Source organism: Falco cherrug, chromosome 9, assembly GCF_023634085.1.
Source record: "Falco cherrug isolate bFalChe1 chromosome 9, bFalChe1.pri, whole genome shotgun sequence".
Lineage (NCBI taxonomy): Eukaryota > Metazoa > Chordata > Aves > Falconiformes > Falconidae > Falco > Falco cherrug.
In genome coordinates, this window is record NC_073705.1 from 34,384,872 (window position 1) to 34,406,484 (window position 21,613).

The 21,613-nt window shown below is 49.8% G+C and overlaps 2 protein-coding genes across 3 annotated transcripts in view; one reads left to right on the forward strand and one right to left on the reverse strand.

Moving 5' to 3' along the window:
• The window catches only part of LOC102054357 (lipase member M-like), a 52,093-nt gene that overhangs the window by 23,471 nt on the left and 7,009 nt on the right, over positions 1-21,613 (forward strand). The window contains exon 1 of one of the 2 annotated variants that reach the window (XM_005446280.4): positions 15,251-15,417. The exons of the other annotated variant lie outside the window; for it this stretch is intronic. The gene's annotated coding sequence lies outside the window, so the exon portion shown is untranslated. Of the gene's footprint in view, positions 1-15,250; positions 15,418-21,613 lie in introns of those variants that run through there. 2 annotated transcript variants of the gene reach the window in all.
• On the reverse strand, positions 629-9,951 carry LOC102049846 (putative lysosomal acid lipase/cholesteryl ester hydrolase). Its single transcript, XM_005446254.4, is given in 10 exon segments — positions 629-1,350; positions 1,719-1,784; positions 2,529-2,600; positions 3,785-3,928; positions 4,368-4,504; positions 4,947-5,056; positions 5,308-5,506; positions 6,860-7,025; positions 7,590-7,679; positions 9,844-9,951. Coding segments are annotated over 10 exon segments (1,326 nt in total). The 3' UTR covers positions 629-1,116.

The following is a 21,613-nucleotide window of genomic DNA, read 5'->3' on the forward strand; positions in this document are numbered from 1 at the left end:
GAAGTCTGTGCTGAAAATCCCCACACTCCTCCAGAGGTTTAAGGCAGTACAAACACAGAGACCAGTGGACCCTATCTTCCTTTATTATTATTATTATATTATTATTTGTACATCTTTGTGGAAATAGAGCCTCATCCTTTGCCCTGCTTGCTCCTATGCATATTTTAAGAACATAGCTACACAAACAGGCAAATTCACAATTCCTCCCCTAACCAGTATATTATTAAGAAGTGTAATCCAGGAGCTGGAAACAGAGTTGGACTCATTACCAGCTTCGACCAGACTCTTCTCTCTCCCACATAAGGAAAACAAAAGCATTTACGATGGGTTGGCAAAAGGTGACCTTTCCAGCTGGCTTTGTGCCTTGGAAATATTGTTTAAAGGGTGAAAAATAGTGTTTCCTGGTAGAACTTACTGAGAACACTTTTGTGTATGAGCAAGTCTGGGGTTATCCAAATCAACATGAATTTGAGAAAGATGTTTCCTACATTAGCAAAATGCATGGTTGTCATGGAAAAAACTCCACAAACTCTTTTCATTGTCACCAGGTAGAAAATTTCTAGTTCCTTATGACTGTAAAGTAAAGCAGTGAATGTCAGGATGTTGGGATTCTTGCTGTGGAAGAGTCACCGGAAGGTGGATAAAGCTACGATGGCAGGATTCATTGCTCAACCCACCATATGGTCCCATCCAAGCACACCTACTCTTGTGAAACATCAGCATCCAGGAGGGAGCTGAGCTGCTGTCCAGGTGTTTGCAGCTGGGAACCCAAACACAGGGAGGTCAGAGCCCTCAATGGCAACCAGGAGCCAAATTTCACTGAAGTTACTTGTTGCTGGAAACCCACGTGAGTGAGGCATCTGGGAGACTCAGGATCCAAGGGCCATGCCCAACTTCTGCAAGGACCTCAGCCTATTTAACCTAAATCCTACGTGCTTTCCCGATCATTGGATTGGCTTGTTTTCCTCACTTGCCAGTGTAGTATCAGTCCAAACCAAGTGCAGCCGTTTAACAAGACTTTCCCCCTCTTTTTTCTGCACTTTTTTTTTTTTCCCCAAATAAAAGAAGCCCGAGAAGTCAAATGAGAAACCAACAATTACTGCCACTGATCCAACTCTAGGCACTCTTCTCCATCAGTTCAAGAATTTCTTTGTATACTTGTTCATACACTTGCATACCCCAAAGAAAATCAAAGTGGACAAATTCCGGAATGTACTTTTTGTATGTCACATTTGTTATACGAGGCAGTGTGATGTTTACATCTTCGGGGGCTGAAATCCAGTCCCTGCCACCATACCATGCAGCAAGCGGGGCTTTCATGTTTTCCAGTTGATAGAAGGGAGGTGTGGTCTGCAAGACAAATAGTGTGGCTTGAGGAAGGAAAGCCTGGGAGGTAGGTCACGGACAAGTCAAAAATTCAGGTTATTCCTGATTGCTGCTTGGAATTTCTCCCCTATCTTGAGATGGTACAGAAACTATCACCAGAGATCCTGACTATGCCTTGGGCTCCTGTGCTTTTCGCCAAAGAGTCAAAAAGGCATCACTGTACAACATCACAGACCTCTTTTTTGTTAGAAAGATGCAAACCTGTTTGACCATATAAGGTAAATTCCATAAATCCTCTAAAATTTAGTCTCAGCCACTGCAATATTTTCATTGTCATTTTCTTTTTTCTTTTTTTTGCTCTTTTAAAACTGACAAGGATGAATTTCTCTTACCTGGTTGTAATGAAGCATGTTGTCACTGCCGTAATCATAATATTTGAATTCTCCTGTTTGATAGAGCTGGAAAAGGAGGAAAGCTGTGTTATTATCCATGCATTAGAGGGGACCATAAGACAAATAAAAGAGGTGACTGGGGAACCACACAGCTCCCTCCTGCCACCAAGGCTCGAGGATGCTATTTGTTACATGTAATATTGTCTTTTGGGAGGAGAGCTCAACGCCCAGGCAAATCCCAGCACAGACTGCAAGACCACCTGGCGTTGCTCACGTCTTTCAACCCCCCTCTCCCAGGTGGCTTGCAAGTTGCAGAACGTAGGTGTCTGGAGGCTGAGGCCCCAGAAGCCCACAATGTGCCCAGCTTACAGCTGAGGGTGAGCCTCAAAGAAGACATGAATCAGACCTTTGGGCAAGTTTCCTTTGTCTGTCATGGTCAATGTCTACAACAGAAGGACACAAGTCTGTGCATGTTTTCAGTGATGGGTTGCTGTATGATTAGTTGTGTCTACTGATCCTCAGCTCATAGCCTTTACTCTACCATCTCCTGTGCTGGTGTATTACCAGTTTTTGCTTCCATCTCCTACCAGCTCCAAAGACTTCTGGCCATCTTTTGTTGGAAGTCATGGCCCAAAGAACTGCATCTGCACCGGTGTTTCATGTAAGTTTCCCGCTTCTCTCTAATACAGCTCTGCAGAGAGAGCAATGGGGGATTATACCCAAGCGCTGAGAAGAGTTCCTTGGCAACTGAGGGAAAAGAACGTGGGCCCTGGTTGCATGCAATTCTTATTCTGCAGCATGAAATATTACCTGGCGCCAGTGTAACATGTTTTTTAGGGATGTCGAATCAGGGTAGCGGGACAGGTAGACATCTATGCGGCTCTGCAAGAAACCATTGGAGACATTTATTCTCTGCATGGGGGGAAATCCCATTAGAAATAAAACTGATTCTGTTCAGTAGCCACACAAGCTAAAACTTGCATTTGTACAAACTTCTTCATCTTAGCTCTGTGAAGGCACACCTCAGCTACATGCTGTGTGAACACTCCCTGTAGGCAGCAGCATGAAGGGTGCTGTAGAGCTCCCTTCAGCAAGGCAAGCAGTTCCCATGGGATGCTGGGTCACGCTTTGAGTCTATGTGGCTTTCAAACCAAAGTAAAACTCTCTATATTGTGCTCAGTATCCTTTTGTGAAGACAACGTGCAACTCATCACAGTAGCTCTACATGTTGTTTCTAATGCGTTTCCTCCTTGGAATATTAAGACATGACACCAACACTTCCCTTGAGAAACAGTGGCCTAGCCCCGACTCCATCCACAGTCAAGCTATTATTGCTTGGTTCTCTAACTGAACGTGTCTCCAATTGTACTCTGATTTATGAGCAGTTTGTCACAGGATCTGGACCTTGCAATCTTGGCTGGCCCCAAGGAAATAGCCCTTCCCCATGTGAGCAAGGCATCCCTGGGACCACTCAGATCACCTGGACATGTCCCTAGGCAACCTACTGTAGCTGTAGTGTTGGCCCTGGTAGAAGCAAGTACGGGCCAGAGACCCCCACCCTGGTGCCTCCAGCTGAAGTTTTGCTATGACTGTGTTCAGTGCAGTGAAGCACAGAGAAAGGCTCTGATTTGGGGATAAATATTTCCTAAGGGATGGCAGACTGAAGAGTCTGAGACCCACCAGTCCTAGCAGTAGATTGAAGGGGAGTTTGTTCCCTAAGAGACCGTTTTGTTATTAAACACGTGAAATTACAAATCACTTAGAGAAAGAGAAACCCTGGGAGCACCGAGTTAATTACTGCACTCTCCCCTCCGGCATCATCCCTGCGCGGGAGACAATGTGCCCGGTGTATGCATGACCTTGTGTGCGCTCTGGGCTTCCCCCTACTGTCAAATGCAATAGCATCGCAATGGCTAATGCAATGGCCAGATTGCAAAATGCCGATGCAATGGCCACATTTTTCAACATCGAAGATGTGAAAGGCCAGGTGAAGGCAGCTAGCTGATAACTTAGGCTCAAACAATGAGAAACTGAATCACTTGAAAGGTAAGCTGGAGTGTACATACCACATTTAAGCTGTTGGTAAACCCACCAGGCAAGTAAAGGACCAAGGAGCAAAAGCTTTTAAAGATGGGGTAGCTGCACAGACTGGAAATCACTTGATGCAAGATCTCACCCTTATCGAAGACCACTGTATGTCCTAAAACGAGCTGTGAAAGTCAAAGGCATTGATCAGTGTGGTTCATGCTCCTCTTTTGCTTCCATTCGCTCCCCACCTCTCTGCTCAGCCCTGAAAGCCGCTGTCTTCCTTGCCACAGCTTTGCTGTGCTTTGTAATTTTGGCTTTTCAGACATGGCCATGGCCCTGGAAGAGCCTCGATCTTCCTAGAAGAGGTTTCTTCTAGGGTGGACCCAAAAATAGAATCTAGAAATAGCTCTTCTCTGGTTAGGGCTGGACAGGAGGATGCTTTGCACTGTTTAGTGCTCTGCAGGCTCAAGAGCGTAGGCACAAATGCACCTGCTCAATGCAAAGGGCATACAGAGGGCAGGGAAATGGAAGTGATGTACAAGCACTGCATGTCTCAGGTGATGAGACCTTCCTGTTTCCTTCTTCTCCTTCACACCACATGTGCGTGAAGTGGGTACGTACCTTAACCAGCCCCTCGGGAAGGTCAAACACCCTTGCCAAGGGTGACTTCATATTTGAGTTTGTTGTGATAGGAGCCAAGGCAAAAAACATCTTGATTTTGCGATCCAGCTCAGGAATAGATGAAAATGCAATGAAACCTACAGGAGGGAGAAGGAAGCAGACCCTGCCCTGTTATTTCTGAAGGAGTTATTGACTCCTAGGCATGTGTGCCCATCTCAGAGGACCCTCAGAGGTGGCTCTAGCAGGTTGATGACTTGTCCTGAAGCCTTTGCTGCTGATGCATTTCAGCTCCCATCTTGACTCTTGGCTGTTTAGCCCAGCTGCAGCTCTCACAAGCCCTTCCTGGGGCTCTGGCAGCAATGGGATGCACCAAAAGCCATGGCTGCAACCATTTTTGGGCCGTCACTGCTCAAAACTGTTCTGTTAATGCAAATGGGTTTTTTTACCTGCTCTTTTCCCTTTGTTGTTTGGATGGGCCCAGACGTTACCCTCCCTGTCCAGGCTTTCAGGAGAACACTCCCAAACCAGGAGTGCGCAGTTAACGTAACTCTGACAGTGGTCTGATCTCCTCCTAGGTACCTGTGGTGGTGCCTTGAGAGTAAGCCACGTAGTATAACTGCTCCTGTCCAGTTTTCTTCAGAATATAGTTGATCGTTGCTGGAAGGTCATACATGGCCATCTCATGAAAGCTGCAGTGGAGACAGGCACATGACAGAATTACCATTGCTAATCTTGAAAGTGATGGGCAGGACACAGCAAGCAGTGGCATTTGGGGTGCAGTTGAGGGCTCTGGAAGGTATGGGACCCCTACGGCGTCTTAGTGGTGTCATTTCACACCCACTGGCAGATGGTGGGACTATCAGCAAAGCTGCTCCTCCAGCCTATGGACACGTCTGAGGGCAACAGGTACCTGCTCACCCTTCAGTTTCACAGAAAATACCTGTAAGCTGAGTATTCCTGGTGCTGAAACTCAAACTCTTTGTGCTTTCGTGACCAGCTGTTCCCCCGGCTGTTTCCAATCCAGACGTCGTAGCCAGCATCAGCAAGGATGAAACCCAGGCTATTGTTAGGCAAGTTGGTAACCCAGTTGCTTCCCTCCAACACCAGTCCATGCTGCAGGAGGACCGCGGGCTTTGGAGCTGAAGAAAGAAAAGGAGGATCATTTTCTCTGACCACTAGCAAAAGAAACCATCCACATCCAGGTACTGGTTTGGCAGCAACCCCCTGGGGAAGTGACTCCAGTGCAGGGAGATGGTCACCTACATCCTCAGCCTCTTTGGAGAGCTGTTTTTGAAGTAGGCTCTTTGGCTATCCCAGGGCAGAGAAAATTGATACAGGGAAGCTGAAAAACATGGTTGGACTCCAAACTGAATGGAACTTGGTAAATCGTGCTCCCAGAACGAAAGAAACCAAGCCCCATGTCTGTCTGGACACTGACTGTGCCCTTTGCATGGAGACTACCCTCCTCACAGTGCCGTTTGTTTGGCTTAGGTACTCTGGATCTAACCAGAAGACACTGAAAACCCAGCAGAGTCTAAGTACCTCCCATGGCATGGTGACACCATGATGCCCCATTATAAGACACAGTACTGGAGGGATCGAGAGCATGTCCTCCACCTGCTTCTGCCCACTTTAAGCCATATAAGCAAGTCTCAGCACCCCAGAACAAAGTTAATATCTTTTTTACAAAGGACCAGGAAACCTGGAGTGCTGTAGGAAGAGAGTAGAAGAGAGATTATGGAAAGGTTTAGTTTGGAAAGGACCTCTGGAAGTCTCTCCTCCAACCCCCTGCTCAAAGCAGGTCCAACTCCACAGCCACAACAGGGTCATCACAAGGATATCTGAACTCATAAGGTAGAGTGACCACAGGCTGCAGCATGAAAAAGTTGAAATAAAAGTGACTTTCTTTTTTTCTTTTCCTTTCCTTTTCCTTTGTCTCTTCTTTTTTCTGTTGGTTTTCAGACCCTCAATATACAACTTACATTTCCACCCTGGACAGCTGAAAGCAAAGTATCCTGAATGGAAATCTGGCTTTTTACGCTTACTTGCCATGCTCATACACTGGTGCTCCTGCTTCCCAGGAGAGGGACACCCTGCCAAGAGCGGGGCATCACCCCCTCCACTTTGAAACGGGTTCAAGTGAAGAACAAAAAGGACCTGAAATGGTGAGATGACACTGGATTGGACACATGGGTTTTTGTGTGCTTTTAGCTGCTCCACTGGCTGGCTTTGAGCTGGGGTAAAACCTGAGTCAAGATTTCCCTGTCCCATTCATTCTCCTTATCTTTTTCTTTCTCTTTGGAGCAGATCCTCTCAGAACAAGGTCAGCATGGTGGTCACCTGCATTTCTTCTGCTCCCAGGGCTAATCTTACAGGGAGAGTTGTCTCCTTGGAGACCCAGCCCACGACGAGGCAGCCCTGACCATGGCCTGCTCCAGCCCAGCCTAGCTGTCAGGGTCCCTGGACGAGGCAGACCTTCTTGTGGCACTTACGGGGACAGAACATGCTGGAGCCCTGTGCCTCTGCTTCATGGGAGGTGCTCATGCTTCCCAGGTCATCTCTGCCATGGGGAATTCTCTGCATGGTGAGGTAATAGCCGTCATCTGTCACCACTTCATGCTCCTCGTAGGGGTACCCGTGGTAGCGGACAATTTCACCCTGTGGGAAGGGAAGGACAATGTGGGATGGGTCTCCAGGAAGACGGGGGTTTTCGTACTGGAGGGCGTCAGGGATTTCCTGAGTGAAGCCAACAATGGCTGCCCTGAGCTGGTGGTGGTGACTCCTGCTGTCAGCAAGAGGGTGGAGTAGGGACCTCCCAATGTCTTTTCCACCAACGCTGTAGTGATGTCATGACTTCAGCTAAAATTTTTGGCAGGTGTGAGTTTCCCTTACTCCCTGAGCAGGTCTGGTAAAGAAAGACCCACTGTTGCTCTTCATGTTGCAATCAACAGTTGTGAAGAGCAGGGCAGCAATGACAGTGCAGCTCCAAGCCTGAGACGGCTGCCCTGGCCAAACCTGTTGACTTGGACTGAACTCCCCCATAAATGTCTGCCATAAATCTCTGCATACATAAGCACAGGGAGACAAAAGTTCTAATAAAACCCTGGTACCAAACCCTCATGAAGATACACACATAGAGATCATGAGTTGTGCCCAGACTATGGCAGCATAGGTAGCTTGCATGCCCAAGCAGGAAAAGAAGGGGGAGAAGTCAAGACTTACAACATCCATGGACACCTCGGGGCTCGCATCTGACTTTTCATTGATGCACATTAAATAAGCAATGGTTACAAACAGCCACATCACGGTGCTCTGCAAAACATTGTCAATGTGATGAGTGGGAGAGACACTGACTGTACTGACACAGAAGCCAGGGATCGCATGCACTCCACTTGGCATGCACTATGCTTCTGTTTGTACATCAATCTGACCACTCAATAGGTGAAATAGTTTTAAATTTCAAATGTTCTAACTAGTTCTAAAAATGGCTCATTTTGCTTATCCTGAACAATGCCAGAGTCCAAACTCTATCACATTTTAATCACACATTCTCCATCAGAACCTTGTATTCAGAAAAACGTACATACATACAGCTACACGTGCCTAGGCAAGTCTGGTTTTCAAGGGGGTGATTATAGACTATTCATTTAAAATGATGTCTTGGATAGTCAGAAGAATAGATTATTTGGTTAAACTGATAGCTGAACTAATCAGGAGTAAACCACCTAATTTTAAGTTGCAGGACAATGGAGGTTTTGTTCTTGGTATGAAATCAGATAATGCAATTTGGTTGGGCTCTCCTTATGGCTGAAAGGGACCCTGGGACACACTTGAGTTGTTTTTGCAAACCTGAGTGAAAGATTGTCCAGAAGACCCACTGTTCTTCCTGGGAAGGGTTTTGAAGTACCTGTTCCTACCATACAGGAAGCATGTTCCTACAACAAACAGTCTTATTAACATTTGGAGACTTGGAGACAGCAAATTTGCAACAGGAATACTGCCTCAACTCTTATTTGACATGCTTAAATAGTTAAATTGTGTGGAGCCCACAGCACGGAGCTCTGCCAAATCCCCACTGAATGCATGTGCCTGTGCTGGGGTGTGCGGGAAGCAGCGGCTGCAGCTGGATGCCAGTGCCAGGTAACCTGCATCCACCCCAGTGCTTCCCTGCAGAATATTCCTGGGGAAAGAAAGGAGAACCGTGAGCAGGTTTCTGTCACTTCCCAGCTAACCCTCATCATCCCCCCTCTTGCTGGAGGAACTGGCTTCATATGCTGCAGGAGGTGGTTTTGCAGCTGGGGAGAAGGCTCCCTGCTCCCTCTGCTGTTCCTGGAGCAGATATGTGGAGGATCACACAGGCACTGCTGCTCTGCTGGAGGGAACCGACCTGGGGACACCCCTGTCCACCCTCCTGCTCGCAGCAGGGTATTGTCAGTACGAGGTCGGGGTGGCACTGGCTTGGCTCAGCTGAGACCTGACTGCTCCCTCACTCCAAACGGTGACACCCCAGCCCCCACGGCTGCTCGCCACTCTGGGGGAAGAATGGCTCTCCACCTCCATCCTGAACCCCCTGGGCTGTGATTTGGGGCTGAAACACCTTGTTGCATCGCCCGTTGCTGCCAACATCCTTGCTGTGCAGTGGGGCTCTCCTTCCCCAGGGGAAGGTGGTTGAGGGATCATTTCCAGGATGCTCGCAGGTCTCAGAGACACATGGGCAGAGAGGGGAGGCACAGCAAGGACAGCAGCCACGCACACTCAACACAGCACTTCTGCAGCTGCCCGTCCCCAGGAGACTCTGGTCTTGTTTTTAAGACTGAGCCTTTCAGAAAAGCAAGGAGAGATGGAAAGCATTTTTGTGGCATAACATCTGGGGAAAAGCATGCAAATTCAAAGGAAGAGCCTTGCCCAGGATGGCCCTTGCCTCCCAACAGCCAGCCTGCAAAAATATTCCCTTTGTGAAGGATCCCTCAGCTCGGCAGATGCTGAGAGCACCCGGTGACCTCCAAGAGGCGCAGCAGGGTGAAGTCTCTTCCACCAGCCGCACAGTCCTAACACCCCAGCGCTCCCACCACCCCACCCATGAGCAGAAACGACTTTCCTTCAGTCCCAGGGCTCCTAGGGAAGCCCTGCTGTCCCATCCGCAGGGCTCTCCAACTACCTACAGCTCTCTCCTGCTGTCTCCAGGGATGGCCCCCCCACTGGCAGCTCGTGCAAAGGCAGAGGCATCCAAGGAGGACGGATTACCCTTCGCCGTCCAGGGCCTGCAGCAGAAGAGGTGTGGGTGCCTTTCTTCCTGATGTCTGCAAACAGGAGGTCCCCGCTGCCCGAGCACCCCGCTCTTGCCCACTATGCGTCGGGCTATTATTCCCTCTGTTCCACGCATTCGGGAGCGTCATGGGTCGCCACTCCCTCTAATCTTTCCTCCTGCCAACATGTAATTTACCTGAGGGCTGGACTCCGCTCTGAAAGGAGACACCCTTCCTATCCAGGCTCTTTTGGGAATATTTTCATGGCATTACGGGAGAGTTGAGTGCTGTAACAAATTGGTTATTTCCACTTGATGCAGCACAATGTCACCTGACATTGCCCATGACCTTTGTGGGCCGGAGGACATGCAGCCTCTGGATCACTCTCCACCTGCACTGGGGCTGGTGTTGCTTGCAAAGGGCTGGTGTTGGTGTAAGGGGCTGGCACTGGTGCAAGGAGCTGGTGTTGGTGCAGGGCACTGGTGTTAGTGCATGAGGCTGGTGTTGATGCAGGGAGCTGGCTTTGGTGCATGGGGCAGTGTTGCACAGGGCTGGCATTGGTGCTCAGGGTGGTGCAGGGTGTATGGGGCACAGGAGGGTACATGGGGCCAGCCTAGGTCCTCCCAGCAAGCTGCTGTGGGAAACCTGTCCAGCTCTTGTTGGCTCTTCTCACTGCCTCCTCGTGTGTAATGAGCCACTGCCTGGAAATGCAAACCTTCCCAGTCCTCATAATAACTGGTGGGGGTGCTCTTTAAAAAATGAAAACGAAATCCATCCCTGGATAGGGAAGAAGCTGGGGATGAAGGTACCTTTCGCTCTGATCAGCCATGGGGTGCAGTTTTGGTGGGAGGACAAGTCTTTTCGTACTGAGCACAAAGGATGACTGTCTGGACCACAGCGAGAGGTGACTTTCTCTGCTGGGTGTCTGTGCCCACCCAATTTTCAGTTATCTGCATCTGGTCGATTATCTCTGTGTGTGCCTATCACAGCCCTCATTAGGTGTTTTTTGGCCGTCCTGCACTTCTCCCACAGACTTCATCTCCTCCCAGTTGGCAATGCCTTTGGCCAGCTGCTGCCCAGTGGCTGAGGAGCCACCTGCAGGCACGGTGAGGGGTGGCGTGGGCTGTGGGTGTAATTTTTGGCAGCGCTGCCTTTGAGGCTGCCTCTCTGCTCCCTGCCAACATGCCCACGCACTGGCATGCTGCAGCGACCAGAGGTGGCTTTGCACACTGCGTACTCCTGTCATCTCTTCTGGTGCTGATACCTGCCAGGTCTGGCTAAGCCCCACTTGCTGAAATGCAAACATACATTCTTTGGAAAGCCTAAATAATTCCGCCTCAGTTTGAAACTGTAATGACTGCTTTTTACCAAGGACTAGCTGGAGGCACGGCCAGAAGTCCTCCCAGCCTGGCTCACCCTCACGTGAGTAGTGACTCAGAGCAAAGTCTGATATTTCCCCTCTAGGGAGAGGAAGAAAGGTGGAAAAACAGGATCAAATATGCCAAGACAAGAAATCACTCCCCTTTCCTCACAGCATATATTAACGCCAACATAACTTGCTTTCCTTTTGGGGATAAGACATCAGAGAGGCTACTGGTGGAGCTATGGCCAGTCTTGGTCCTTGCATCAAGCCTGGGGCCACGTTACTGCTCCTGTTACTTGAGCCTGATGGAGCGAGAGCAGAGCAGGAGCTGAGTCTTCAGCAAGACCACCTTGCTGAGATTTCCAGCATGCAGACCATGACATGGCACTTGCCAATGGATGGAGACTCTGCAGAGAGGATCCAGCACATCTGCTGAGGCTCTGTGCGCCACCGGGATGCAGACATGCCCCCTGCCATCCCCCTCACCACCCTCTGCACCAGTCCCAGCTGGTATCTCGCTTTTGCCAGTGCTGCAAGCCCCAGGGATACTCCCCACCTCTCCCACATCACTGATAAAATCCGGCTGGAAGGCCCCCAAAATGACCTAAATTCAGGGTGAATTACTACACGGACTATTAAGGCATGAGCGAGCTGGGAAAATCAGCCACAGCCACGACTTGAAGCATCAGCGTTTTCTTGCTGGCAGGCTTATCTGCCATCTGCTGGAAGGAGACCTGTGCGTGCTGCAGCCTGCAGCTGATGGGACATCTGATTGTGCTGGTATCCCCAGCCAGGCAGAGCGTTGCAGAAGGGGTTTGTCAGGCAGCTGCAAGCTCAGCCCGGCATCTGGCCCTGGGTGGGGAAGAGCTGCAGCATGCAGCACCTACCAAGTGTCAGCTAATAAGGGAGATGGTGCAGGGGGTTTGTTAGGCTCAGCACCACAGCACAATCCAGGCTTCCAGGCTTGAAAGTGAAGGTTGCCCCTAGTGAAACAATACATGTCTCTTATTTGTCTAAAAGCAATTAAGAATCCATATACGAAATTGAGATAAAACTGAGAATCCTGAGCTTGATAGCCGATCTTATTCCATAGATTTTAAAATTTATTTTGTTTTCCTCTTGTAACAACAAACACCCACCGAAGGGGAGAGAGAGAGGAGGAGATTACTCGAAAGCAACAGCAGGGTGAACCATTGGACTGCTTTCTCATCTGTGCTGCCGTTAGTACTTGATCCTGGCAGGACTGGTGTGAACACGGTGTGAGTCACAGGAGTGAACGTCTACCATGTATGGGTTTTATCTGCCCGTAGTGATGGAGGATGCAGTTTCTGTCCAGCTGTGGACCAGTGAACCAGAGCACCTGGGGTTCAAGGAAACATCTGAAGATGTTGCTGACTGCATGATAGTGCAGGAGAACAAGGAAGCTTTGGACTTGCTTGAGTTTTGAAATGGATTTTTCAGAGATTTTAGCATTTGTAAATGTTTAATTTCCTTAGCCTTTTTCAAAAGTTTGGAAGGTTTTGTTCTTTTTGAAACTGGTTTCAGAATGCATTTTTTTGAAAGATGCGTGACCTTCAGGGACACACCTATAGCCAGATTCAATTTGTTTTGGTAAAAGCCAGGTCTCATCAGGTGCCAGAATGGTGTGATTGCAAAGGACACCAGGGCAGTGCGAGGAGCACCAACAGTGGTAGCAGCATGGTGACCACCTGGCAAAAAGCAGTGTCCTCCACTTCTCCTGAGCTTCTAGCAGCTGGTAGAACCAGCAGCCACACAGAGAGAGCATGTAGCCACGCAGGTTTCTGGCTATGGGATGTGTGAAGGGATATTCCTGGAGGTGGAAACTGATTGCAAGGAAGGCTGTAGGAGATGTGAGCAGATCGACGAACCGCTCTGCTTGGTGGCTGAGCTGCAGGAAGAGGTGGGCAGGCGGAGGAGTATTTGAGAGTCTGAGAAGGAGGTTGATCAATGGAGCTGTACTCCACCATCTACGATGCATGCAGGCCAACTCAGCCACTTCGGAGGCAGGTCTGGGATCTGCTTTGTGCCAGAGGGAAGGCAGCGTCACGAAGAATGAGGAGGGCTGGAAGAAGCTCACAGCACAGAGTGGTAAGAGAATCCCCTCCTTACCCTCTAAGATACTCTTACGGGATAGTCTTTAATTGTACTGGTAGACTGTGGGCTGCCCAGTGCCCTGAGCCAGAGGACCGCGAGTGCAGGAATTTGTTGACACTGAAATTTTAAGGGACCAGTTGCACCAGCTGAATGTTCACAAGCCCATGGGGCCTGATGGGATTCATCCCAGAGTACTGAAGGAGCTAGCAGATATTCTGGCAGGACCCCCCTTGATCCTCCTCTACCAAAGGCCTTGGGAGTCTGGAGAGGTACCTGCTGACTGGAAGCCAGCCAGCATTATTCCAATCTACAAAAGCGGTGTGAGGGAAGACCCAGGGGACTACAGACCTGTAAGTCTAACCTCAGTTCCTGGGAAAATTATGGGGAAGATTATACTGGGTGCTATTGAAAGGCATTTAAAGAATAATGCAATCATTAGGCACAGTCAACATGGGTTCACAAAGGGAAAGTCCTGTTTAACTAATTTGATACCCTTCTATGATAAGGTCAACTCGTGGGTGGAGGGAAGGCGGTGGGTGTATTTTTCTGGATTTTAGTAAGGCTTTTGATACTGTCCCCCACAGGATCTTTCTGGACCAGCTGGTCAGCTGTGAGATGGGCAGGTTCCCAGGGCACTGTCTGAAGAACTGGCTGAAGGGCAGAGCTCAAAGGGTTGTAGTGAATGGGGCTGCATCTGGCTGGTGGCTGGTCACCAGCATCATTCCTCGGGGTTCAGTTCTAGAGCCAGTGCTTTCCAATATGTTTATCAACAATCTGGATGCAGGAGTTGAGCGCACCACGAGCAAGCTTGCTGATGATACCAAACTGGGAGGCGCTGTTGACTCTATTGAGGGCCAAGAGGCCTTGCAGAGGGATCTAGATTGATTGGACCACCGGGCAATCAATGGCATGACATTTAACAAGTCCAAGTGCCAGATTCTGCACCTGGTATGGAGTAACAAAGGGCACAAGAATAAATTGGGAGAGGAGTGACTGTAGAGCAGCCTGCAGAAAGGGATGTGGGGGTGCTGGCTGGCAGCAGGCTCAATAGGAGCCAGCAGTGAGCCCTGGCAGCCAGGAGGGCAAACTGCATCCTGGGGGGCACCAAACACAGCATAACCAGCCCACCAAGAGAGGTGATTATCACCCTGTGTTCGGTGTTGGTGCAGCCTCACCTGGAGTACTGTGTGCGGTTCTGGGCCCCACCATTTAAGAATGTGAGGGTCCTTGAATGCATCCAGAGGAGGGCAACCAAGCTGGTGAAGGGCTAGAAAGCATGGCTAGGATCTGCTGAGAACTCTGGGCTTGTCTACTTTGGAGAAAAGGAGGCTGGTGACTTCATTGCTCTGTGCAGCTTCCTGAGGAGGCAACGTGAAGAGGGAGGTGCTGATCTCTTCTCTCTGGGATACAGGGACAGGATGTGCAGGAATGGTTCAAAGCTATGCCAGGGGAAGTTTAGACTGGATATTGGGAAGCATTTCTTTACTGAGAGGGTGTTCAAACACTGCAACAGGCTTCCCAGAGATGCGGTCAATGCCCCAAGCCTGTCAGTGTTTGAGAGGGGTTTGGACAATGCCCGTAGTAGTGTGCTTTATTTAACCTGGGCAGCCCTGAATTGTCAGGCAGTTGGACTAGATGGTTGTTGTAGGTTCCTTCCAACTGAAATGTTCTGTTTACATCAATTCAACAGCAACATTTACAAAGCTTCCTGCTCCTGGAGAGTCTTCCTTTGGAGATACCAGCACTTCTAGGAAGACTGTGGGGTGGGTACACAGCCTCAGGTGGCCATGGTCACTGCATGCTGGTGACTCTGCTCTCCCCTCTCCACAGTTCCCCATCCCCTCAGTGCCATGGCTCTACCTCCAAGAAGACTAACTTCCCGCAGTTGCTTTAATCTTGTGTACTCTTTCCTAAATTTCTCAGTGCTACCTGCCATTCAGTAGCTGCTGTCCAGTCATGTAAGCGCTGGTGTCTTGGACTGATGGTTGTCCATGGGATGGTGCTCTCTGAAGGAAACGGGAAAGCCTGGGCAGCAGAGGGTGCTGTGAAAGCACTGGTGAGGGACATGATCTGCCCAAACTCTCACAGGAAGTGTAGCATTTTGTATATTAAAAAACACCCACCTAGTCATCCACTTCTCCTGGAACATGAGTTGCCACCTCTTGAGATGGTTTTACAGCCGTGGCCACCTGGTGCAGGAATTCTGAGGGGATGGAGAGAGCTCTGGCAGGGTGGGAAGAGGCCCCCTGGCCAAGTCCAGCCCTCTCACCACCTGAGTTATGAACTGTAACACCACTGTGTTTGTGCTGCTTCAGCTGGACGAGAGGTGAGTTTCCACTGCATTCCTTATTGTCATTGGTAAGTCATGCTGTTATTTCAGGCCCTTAACAACCTGCTGCAGCTGTGAAGTTGGCCCTGCTGGGGGCTGAGGTCGGACCACAGACCCCCAGAGGCTGCTGCCAGCCAGCATCACTACAGTGCCCTGGCTGACTGCATTTCTTCTCTCTGAACTTGTGGAGGAGTGGGAGGGGGAGAAATAAGCCCCTCCATAAGTCCTCTGCATTTTTCAGCTGGTTATGACACTTACTGCTGTTGCTTCTGATGCAGAGCAGGTGAGATGTTTCTTCTTGTGTGTGCATCTGTGCTGTTGAGTTTAATTTAGCAAGAAACTTGAGTTCAGGTTTTTCTGGTTTGTCGGTAGCAGGATGTAAAGTCTGTTACTGAAAAAAAAAAAACCCAAACCCCAACCCCCAAACCCCAGGGGACCTCTGTCTGCAGTTTGCTTTCCTACTTTGTCTCCAGGGGGAGGAGCAAGATTTCCTGCAGTCTAGGCTGAGCTTCATTGCTACCTTATAATTTTAACCGCTGGCATGACTAACTCCCTCCCCTCACTCTGAAGGTATTTTGCAAACCACTGCAGGTCAGTAGCAGGGTGGAACGATGGCGTTGGCTTCAAGGAGTGGCAGTTGGCCCCTGGATGCTGGGCTGTGAATGACAGAGCCACCTTCTTGGAGGCTTCTGCCTGAGCAGTGCGGTTGTGGCTGTGGGGTGCTGTCTTGGCCAAGGGGCAGGTCCAGCCCTGGAGATGTCTCTTCCCAGGCTCCATCCCTTCCTACCTGAGTGTTGCCAGGCCCCTCAGTATCTCTCAGCTCCTGCCTGCTGGGGGAAAGCACGTCTTGACTCCAGCTGTGATTTTGCTGAGTACTGGCCATGCACGTTCTGGTTGTGCTGAAGGCACTGGGTACCAATTGAATTGGGCCAACAGAGACATGGTGGTGACTGTGTGGATGATGCCAAAGCAACCTCAGATGCTCTGCAAGCCTCTTGGTGAGGTGCACATGTTTAGGAGCCCACCCTTATCAGGACAGACAAAGCCACAGGGAGGTGACACACATCACACGTGCTGGGTGCTATCCACCCCCAAATAGCAAAGCAAAGGTTGTGAAGCGCTCACAAGTAGAACGATGTGCCAAGAGGGACTTGTGCTGACATATGGCTGCCCTTGTGAGAGGAAAAGCTGAGGCCTTGAATCAGTGAGCAGTTTTCTGGATCTGCCAAGCAACCCCCTGAAATGCCTCTGAGTCTGTTCAGCCAGTGGGTACCTGCCTCTGAGGTGGCTGTGGTATGGGTGATGTGATGGAGGGGAGCATGTCCCAGCGGCCTCAGCATTGCTGATGGAAATCCGGGCTGACACAAGCTCTTGTGAAGCTTCCTCATGAGTCAGCACGGGAGCTGGATCATGGGCAGAAGGCATGGGGATCAGGAGTGATGTCGTCAGTGATACCAAACATGGGTGCCAGCAGGCACGGGCGCCTGAATGCTGCTACTGGGCAGATGTGGCTGCCCTGTAGGTTTTGGGGAGCTGTGAGAAACAGTCACCTCTCTTGATCCACTTAAAGCACCGCTGGATGCCTACCCGTCATCGTTTGCAGAGCCCGACACAAACACACCCAGTGCTAGTCATGTCGCATATTTGATGGGAGCAATGTCTGCAACTCATGGAACAAGGAAGAGGCAAAACTTAATGTTTTCTCTGTGCAGCCATTGATCTTGTTCTGCAGGGCACTGGACAAGAGATAATTTATTATGTTGGCCTTCCTTAGGACAACACTTTAGGAGTGTTGATACAGGACACACCATTCCTGTAAGCTGTAGGACTGGGTAGAAGTCATTAGAGTACAAAAGCATCTTGCCCCAAATGGGAAGCTGTTGTGAAATGTCTCCCTTCCTGGCATGGCAGTAATGTCTTGTATTGTCTTCTGCTCTATCAATTGCATGCAGCTGGCTTTCCTTGCCCCTTCTTAACCTTTTACTTCTTTTAAATTCTTTGTGGGTACCTGTGGTTGAGGCTTTTAGTGCAAGGCACATCTTGCATAAAAAGAGTCTTGGATGTTTTTCTTGGTCAAGCTGATGATTAAATGCCTGCTTTGTTCTATGGCACTTCTTAGTATGATTTTCACTGTCTTTTCTTGTAGGACGCTCACCATTGCCTTATCAGGTCCATGTCTGATGCTGCCTGAAAGGTCACTTAGAGCAGGGCATTTGTAGTCTGGTGTTTTGCCACCTCTGTGTAGCTGTTTTCAAGGCAGGAGAGGCTGCAAACATGGCTATCCAGACCAAGTGGGAGTGCAGTGAGCAGCCAGGTCACTGGCAGAGATGTCTGTAGGTGCTTGAGTCAGGGGAAGTGTTCCTGCAAGTCTTCTATACTTCTTATGCTTCCTTTGAGTTTCATTGCAGTTTCTTCAATATCCCAGATGACTCAAAAACCCCCAAACTAGTTTCACACTGTGCCGTCTCCACATTCTTCAAAACACTAAACAACCTCTACTGAACACGCTATATCCACCAGAGGCACTAGGGATACATGCTCTTGTTTGCACAAGCCAGTGTAAAAAAGCTTGGAAAAAGGGTACAGGACAAGTCTGCAGGTAAATAGATGCTGCCTTTCGGATTGCTTGGACTGTGCTATCAGCACAATGAGCCCTGAATTTGAGTCCTGACATTTTTGCTCAAAGGAGTGCAACGTGAGTGATTCCAGCCTTGCACTGAGTTAGAAACCAACCTGCTTCCTCCAGGACCTCGGCTGGGTGTGGGGGCCGGCGCCCAGAGGCCCTGTAATTACACAAAGCTCTTGCAAGGTGCCACATCCTGCTCTTTCATGTGAGCATTTAAATTTAGGAAAACAAACAAACAATAATTCTGTGCTGGCGAAAACCACAATAAGCATGGGTCCATCCAAGCCAGAGGTATTTCGCACTGACAGAGGAAATACTCTGCTCACTGGTGATGCCACCCCAAAAGAGTCACAAGCACTTTGTGACCCGTTCTGTTCTTCCCCATTCCCCCTGTCCCATTCCCCACTGGGACACTCATTCCTTGAGCTCCTTCAACTGAGGTGACGCTGTCTTTCCAGGGTTGTGGATAACCTTTGTCCATGGAAGACAGGGTAGACATCTCTATGGCCTGCAGTCATCAACTTCGAGCAAACTGGTGTAAAGGCAAAAGCTGCTTGTTTTGGCAGCACTCAACAAATGTTATGAGCCAGTAAGGTGAAGATCCTCCCACTGTACAGGAACAGGATGCTCCATTTCTCAGGAAGGGGGGTGGTGTGTCTGCTGGCATACAAATTCAAGAAGAAATATGCATCCATGGAGTGGAAACTCCAGCCTGTAAGCAGGCTGCTGCTGTTTGAGAGAGACACCTACATCTTCTTCAGCCAGGGCAGCTCCTCACCCTGTGCACATGGCTGCAGGGAAATACAAGCTGCTCAGGCAAATCTGCCTTAGACCAATGTATAGGCAGCCTTTGGCAATAGACCTATCACCTCATGTCTTGCTACACGAGTCCAATTTGGTCTCCAAAGCAATGTCCTTGAATAATGTCCCGATACAAACTCTGCCATTAAAGCCCATGAATCAGAACCCAAGGAAGAGAGATGGAGTTGATGTGAAAGGGGTCTTCTCAAGGTGGGCTGCTTTGGCCCTGGAAATGATGCAGCCTGACTTGAGTATCGAATGGTTGTGCAATGAAATGAGTGGGTGCCAATTCCATCCTGGTCTGGGTTTTCTTCTAACCCAGATGACCTGTTGTGTCCACTGACTTTGGACTAGAAGCTGTCTGCAAAGAGCTTGACTTGCTGGTTGTCCTGTGGAGACCTGATGCTGGCAAAACACATGTGTTGCTTGTTCAGATCAAGGCACTGACTGGGAGTACCCTGTCAGGCTTGTGGTTCCTGGGATGTGAATAACACAGGCAGGAGGAACCCTCCATACTTAATGTCTTCTCTGCCATGAAAGTCACATCCAAAAGCAGTTCAAAACCGCATCAGCATGGCCAGGGCAGACACGTCTCCAGAGGAGGTCGGCAGTAAATGCCCACGGAGGGTATGAGCAGTGCTGTGGCATGGGAAGAGGACTTTCAAAATAATGTTTATGGCCAATACTTCAGATCTTATTATTTATCTTACATGAAGGGACCATAGCCAAAGGCAATACATTGGGGTGTGTGAGCTGTGAGCCTGCTGTCCCAGGGCTCCACTGGCCTTGGCTTGGCAGTGGGTGCCGCTGTGCTTTGGTCAATGCATCAACACCCGTGTCCCATCAAGAGAAGAGAGGGTCCCAGGTGCTCACCAAGCTCTTGAGGGCCCATGGGGTGGGCAAGGAAGGGAGGAGCTGGGCCGTGACCTTGTGCAGCTCCCATGGTGACTGTCCTGTTTTCCTCAGCTGTCAGAAACTGGAGAGGTCCAGCATGTCATCCATGAGAGATATGGGAGAAGTATGCCCAGGTGGGACCCCAGTCTCTTGTTCTCACTGAGCACTGCGTGGGAGTTGGGAAATACAGTATAGACCAGAAACCGTTAATGCATTACTTGTTGGCTCAGGGATGATTGTCCAATGTCAAGCTGGTTACGCTTGTTTTCCTCCACCTGTCTTTTTCCTGGATGCTGCTCCGCAGTCACATGGGTCCACCTCAGCTAGACAGAACCATGGCTGCTAGTGAAAAGTCCTACTGCAAGAGGGAGGCTGGGATGCAGACCCCAGAGGTCCCTTCCCACCACCGTTGCTCTCCTGGCAAGAGGAGAGTTGATGGGGCTGGAATACATGTGGTTGAAGGGGCCTGTGGATGCAAAGCCATTGTGGAAGGTTTTGTCACATCTGACCACACAAGATTTGCTTTGCAGTCTTTGGATTTCCACTTTTGGGATCTCCCCACTAAGTCAGACCATCAGTATCATGCGAACCTGGTATTTCTTCCTCCTTTCCTGGGTGAGCTCTGCCTCTTCCCTTTCAACCCAGGCATGGTTGCACCACCTCCTTTAGGCAGTGTGGCCATCCCTGTACTGCTGACGTGCAGAGCTGACACACATGGCCAACGGTTACCTACAGCAGGAAAGCCAGGCGTGAGCAGCCAGTGACCTGTCTGACAACCGCAGAGCACGTTGCCCTTTCTATTACAGATGAGGCAGCTGGAATCCCTCTGCAGAGGTATGCAAAAAATGCAGCTCCCAGTTGCAGGATGCTACGAGGTGTTCCCAGTGATGAGGATATTGCCCAACAGCTCGTTATCTACCTGCAAGACATGGATACTTGCTGCTGAGCTACCTGGGGTTTGGGCTGCCACATCTGAATCATTGGGCTGGAGAGGAAGAGCAGGCGGTGTGATTGGAGAGGGATTGGGCTTTCAGGTGTTGACAGACAAGTCCCAGCCTCTCCGTGTGTCTTTATAAGCCAAGAAGACAGGTTTACTCAGTGTCGCCGACCCTCCTGATGGCACAGACAGGCCTGGAGCAGCAGGTCAGGTTGATGTGCAATGCATGCTCTCCTTCTAGACCAGGCTGTTGCTGAAAGAGGGGATCCCAAGTGAGTCAAGAGGCTTTATCATCCCTCTAGTTGTTCATTTTATGTGTGGAGAACTTTGGTGTATGGGTCACCATCGCAGTTAAAGTGTCCTCTGAAGGGTCTGCTTTGCAGTTCTGCATCTGAGTTCCTTGGGTTTTGCAAGCATGAACTCTGGGTGCTTCCTAGTGAGCTGAGGGAGTGCTGCGAGTCCTTCTGGCTGTGGTTAGACATTTTCTTGGTTATCCATCCATTTTGGCTGTGTGGAGGGGATGGGGCATCCCTGCACGCCTAGCTTTGGCTTGGTTGGATCACCCAGGACTGATGAGTGGGGCTGGAACCTCTGAGAAGGAGCAAAGACTCTCTTTTCTTTCTGCTGTCCTGCTTGCCTGTGCCCAGGGACTCACATTTGAGCAGCAGTTTGCCATCAGAGACAGTGGTTCTGGGTTTGGATGGTGGGATGTGTTTCAGTCTCTCTTCTGAGGAAGGTGCTATTGGGCTCTTCTCAAGTTTGTTGATGTGCTCTGGTACATACTTTGCCTTGGTGCCAGAGGCAAGTGGTAGGAGCACCAACAGCTGAGTTGCGTGGTCCAAAGCACCCAGGGTCTGATCCCAGGGGTGCCATCAGGTGGTGCTGAAGCTCTGAAGCCTGGAAGCATGCCGCTGCGCCAGCCGAGGATGGGCAGT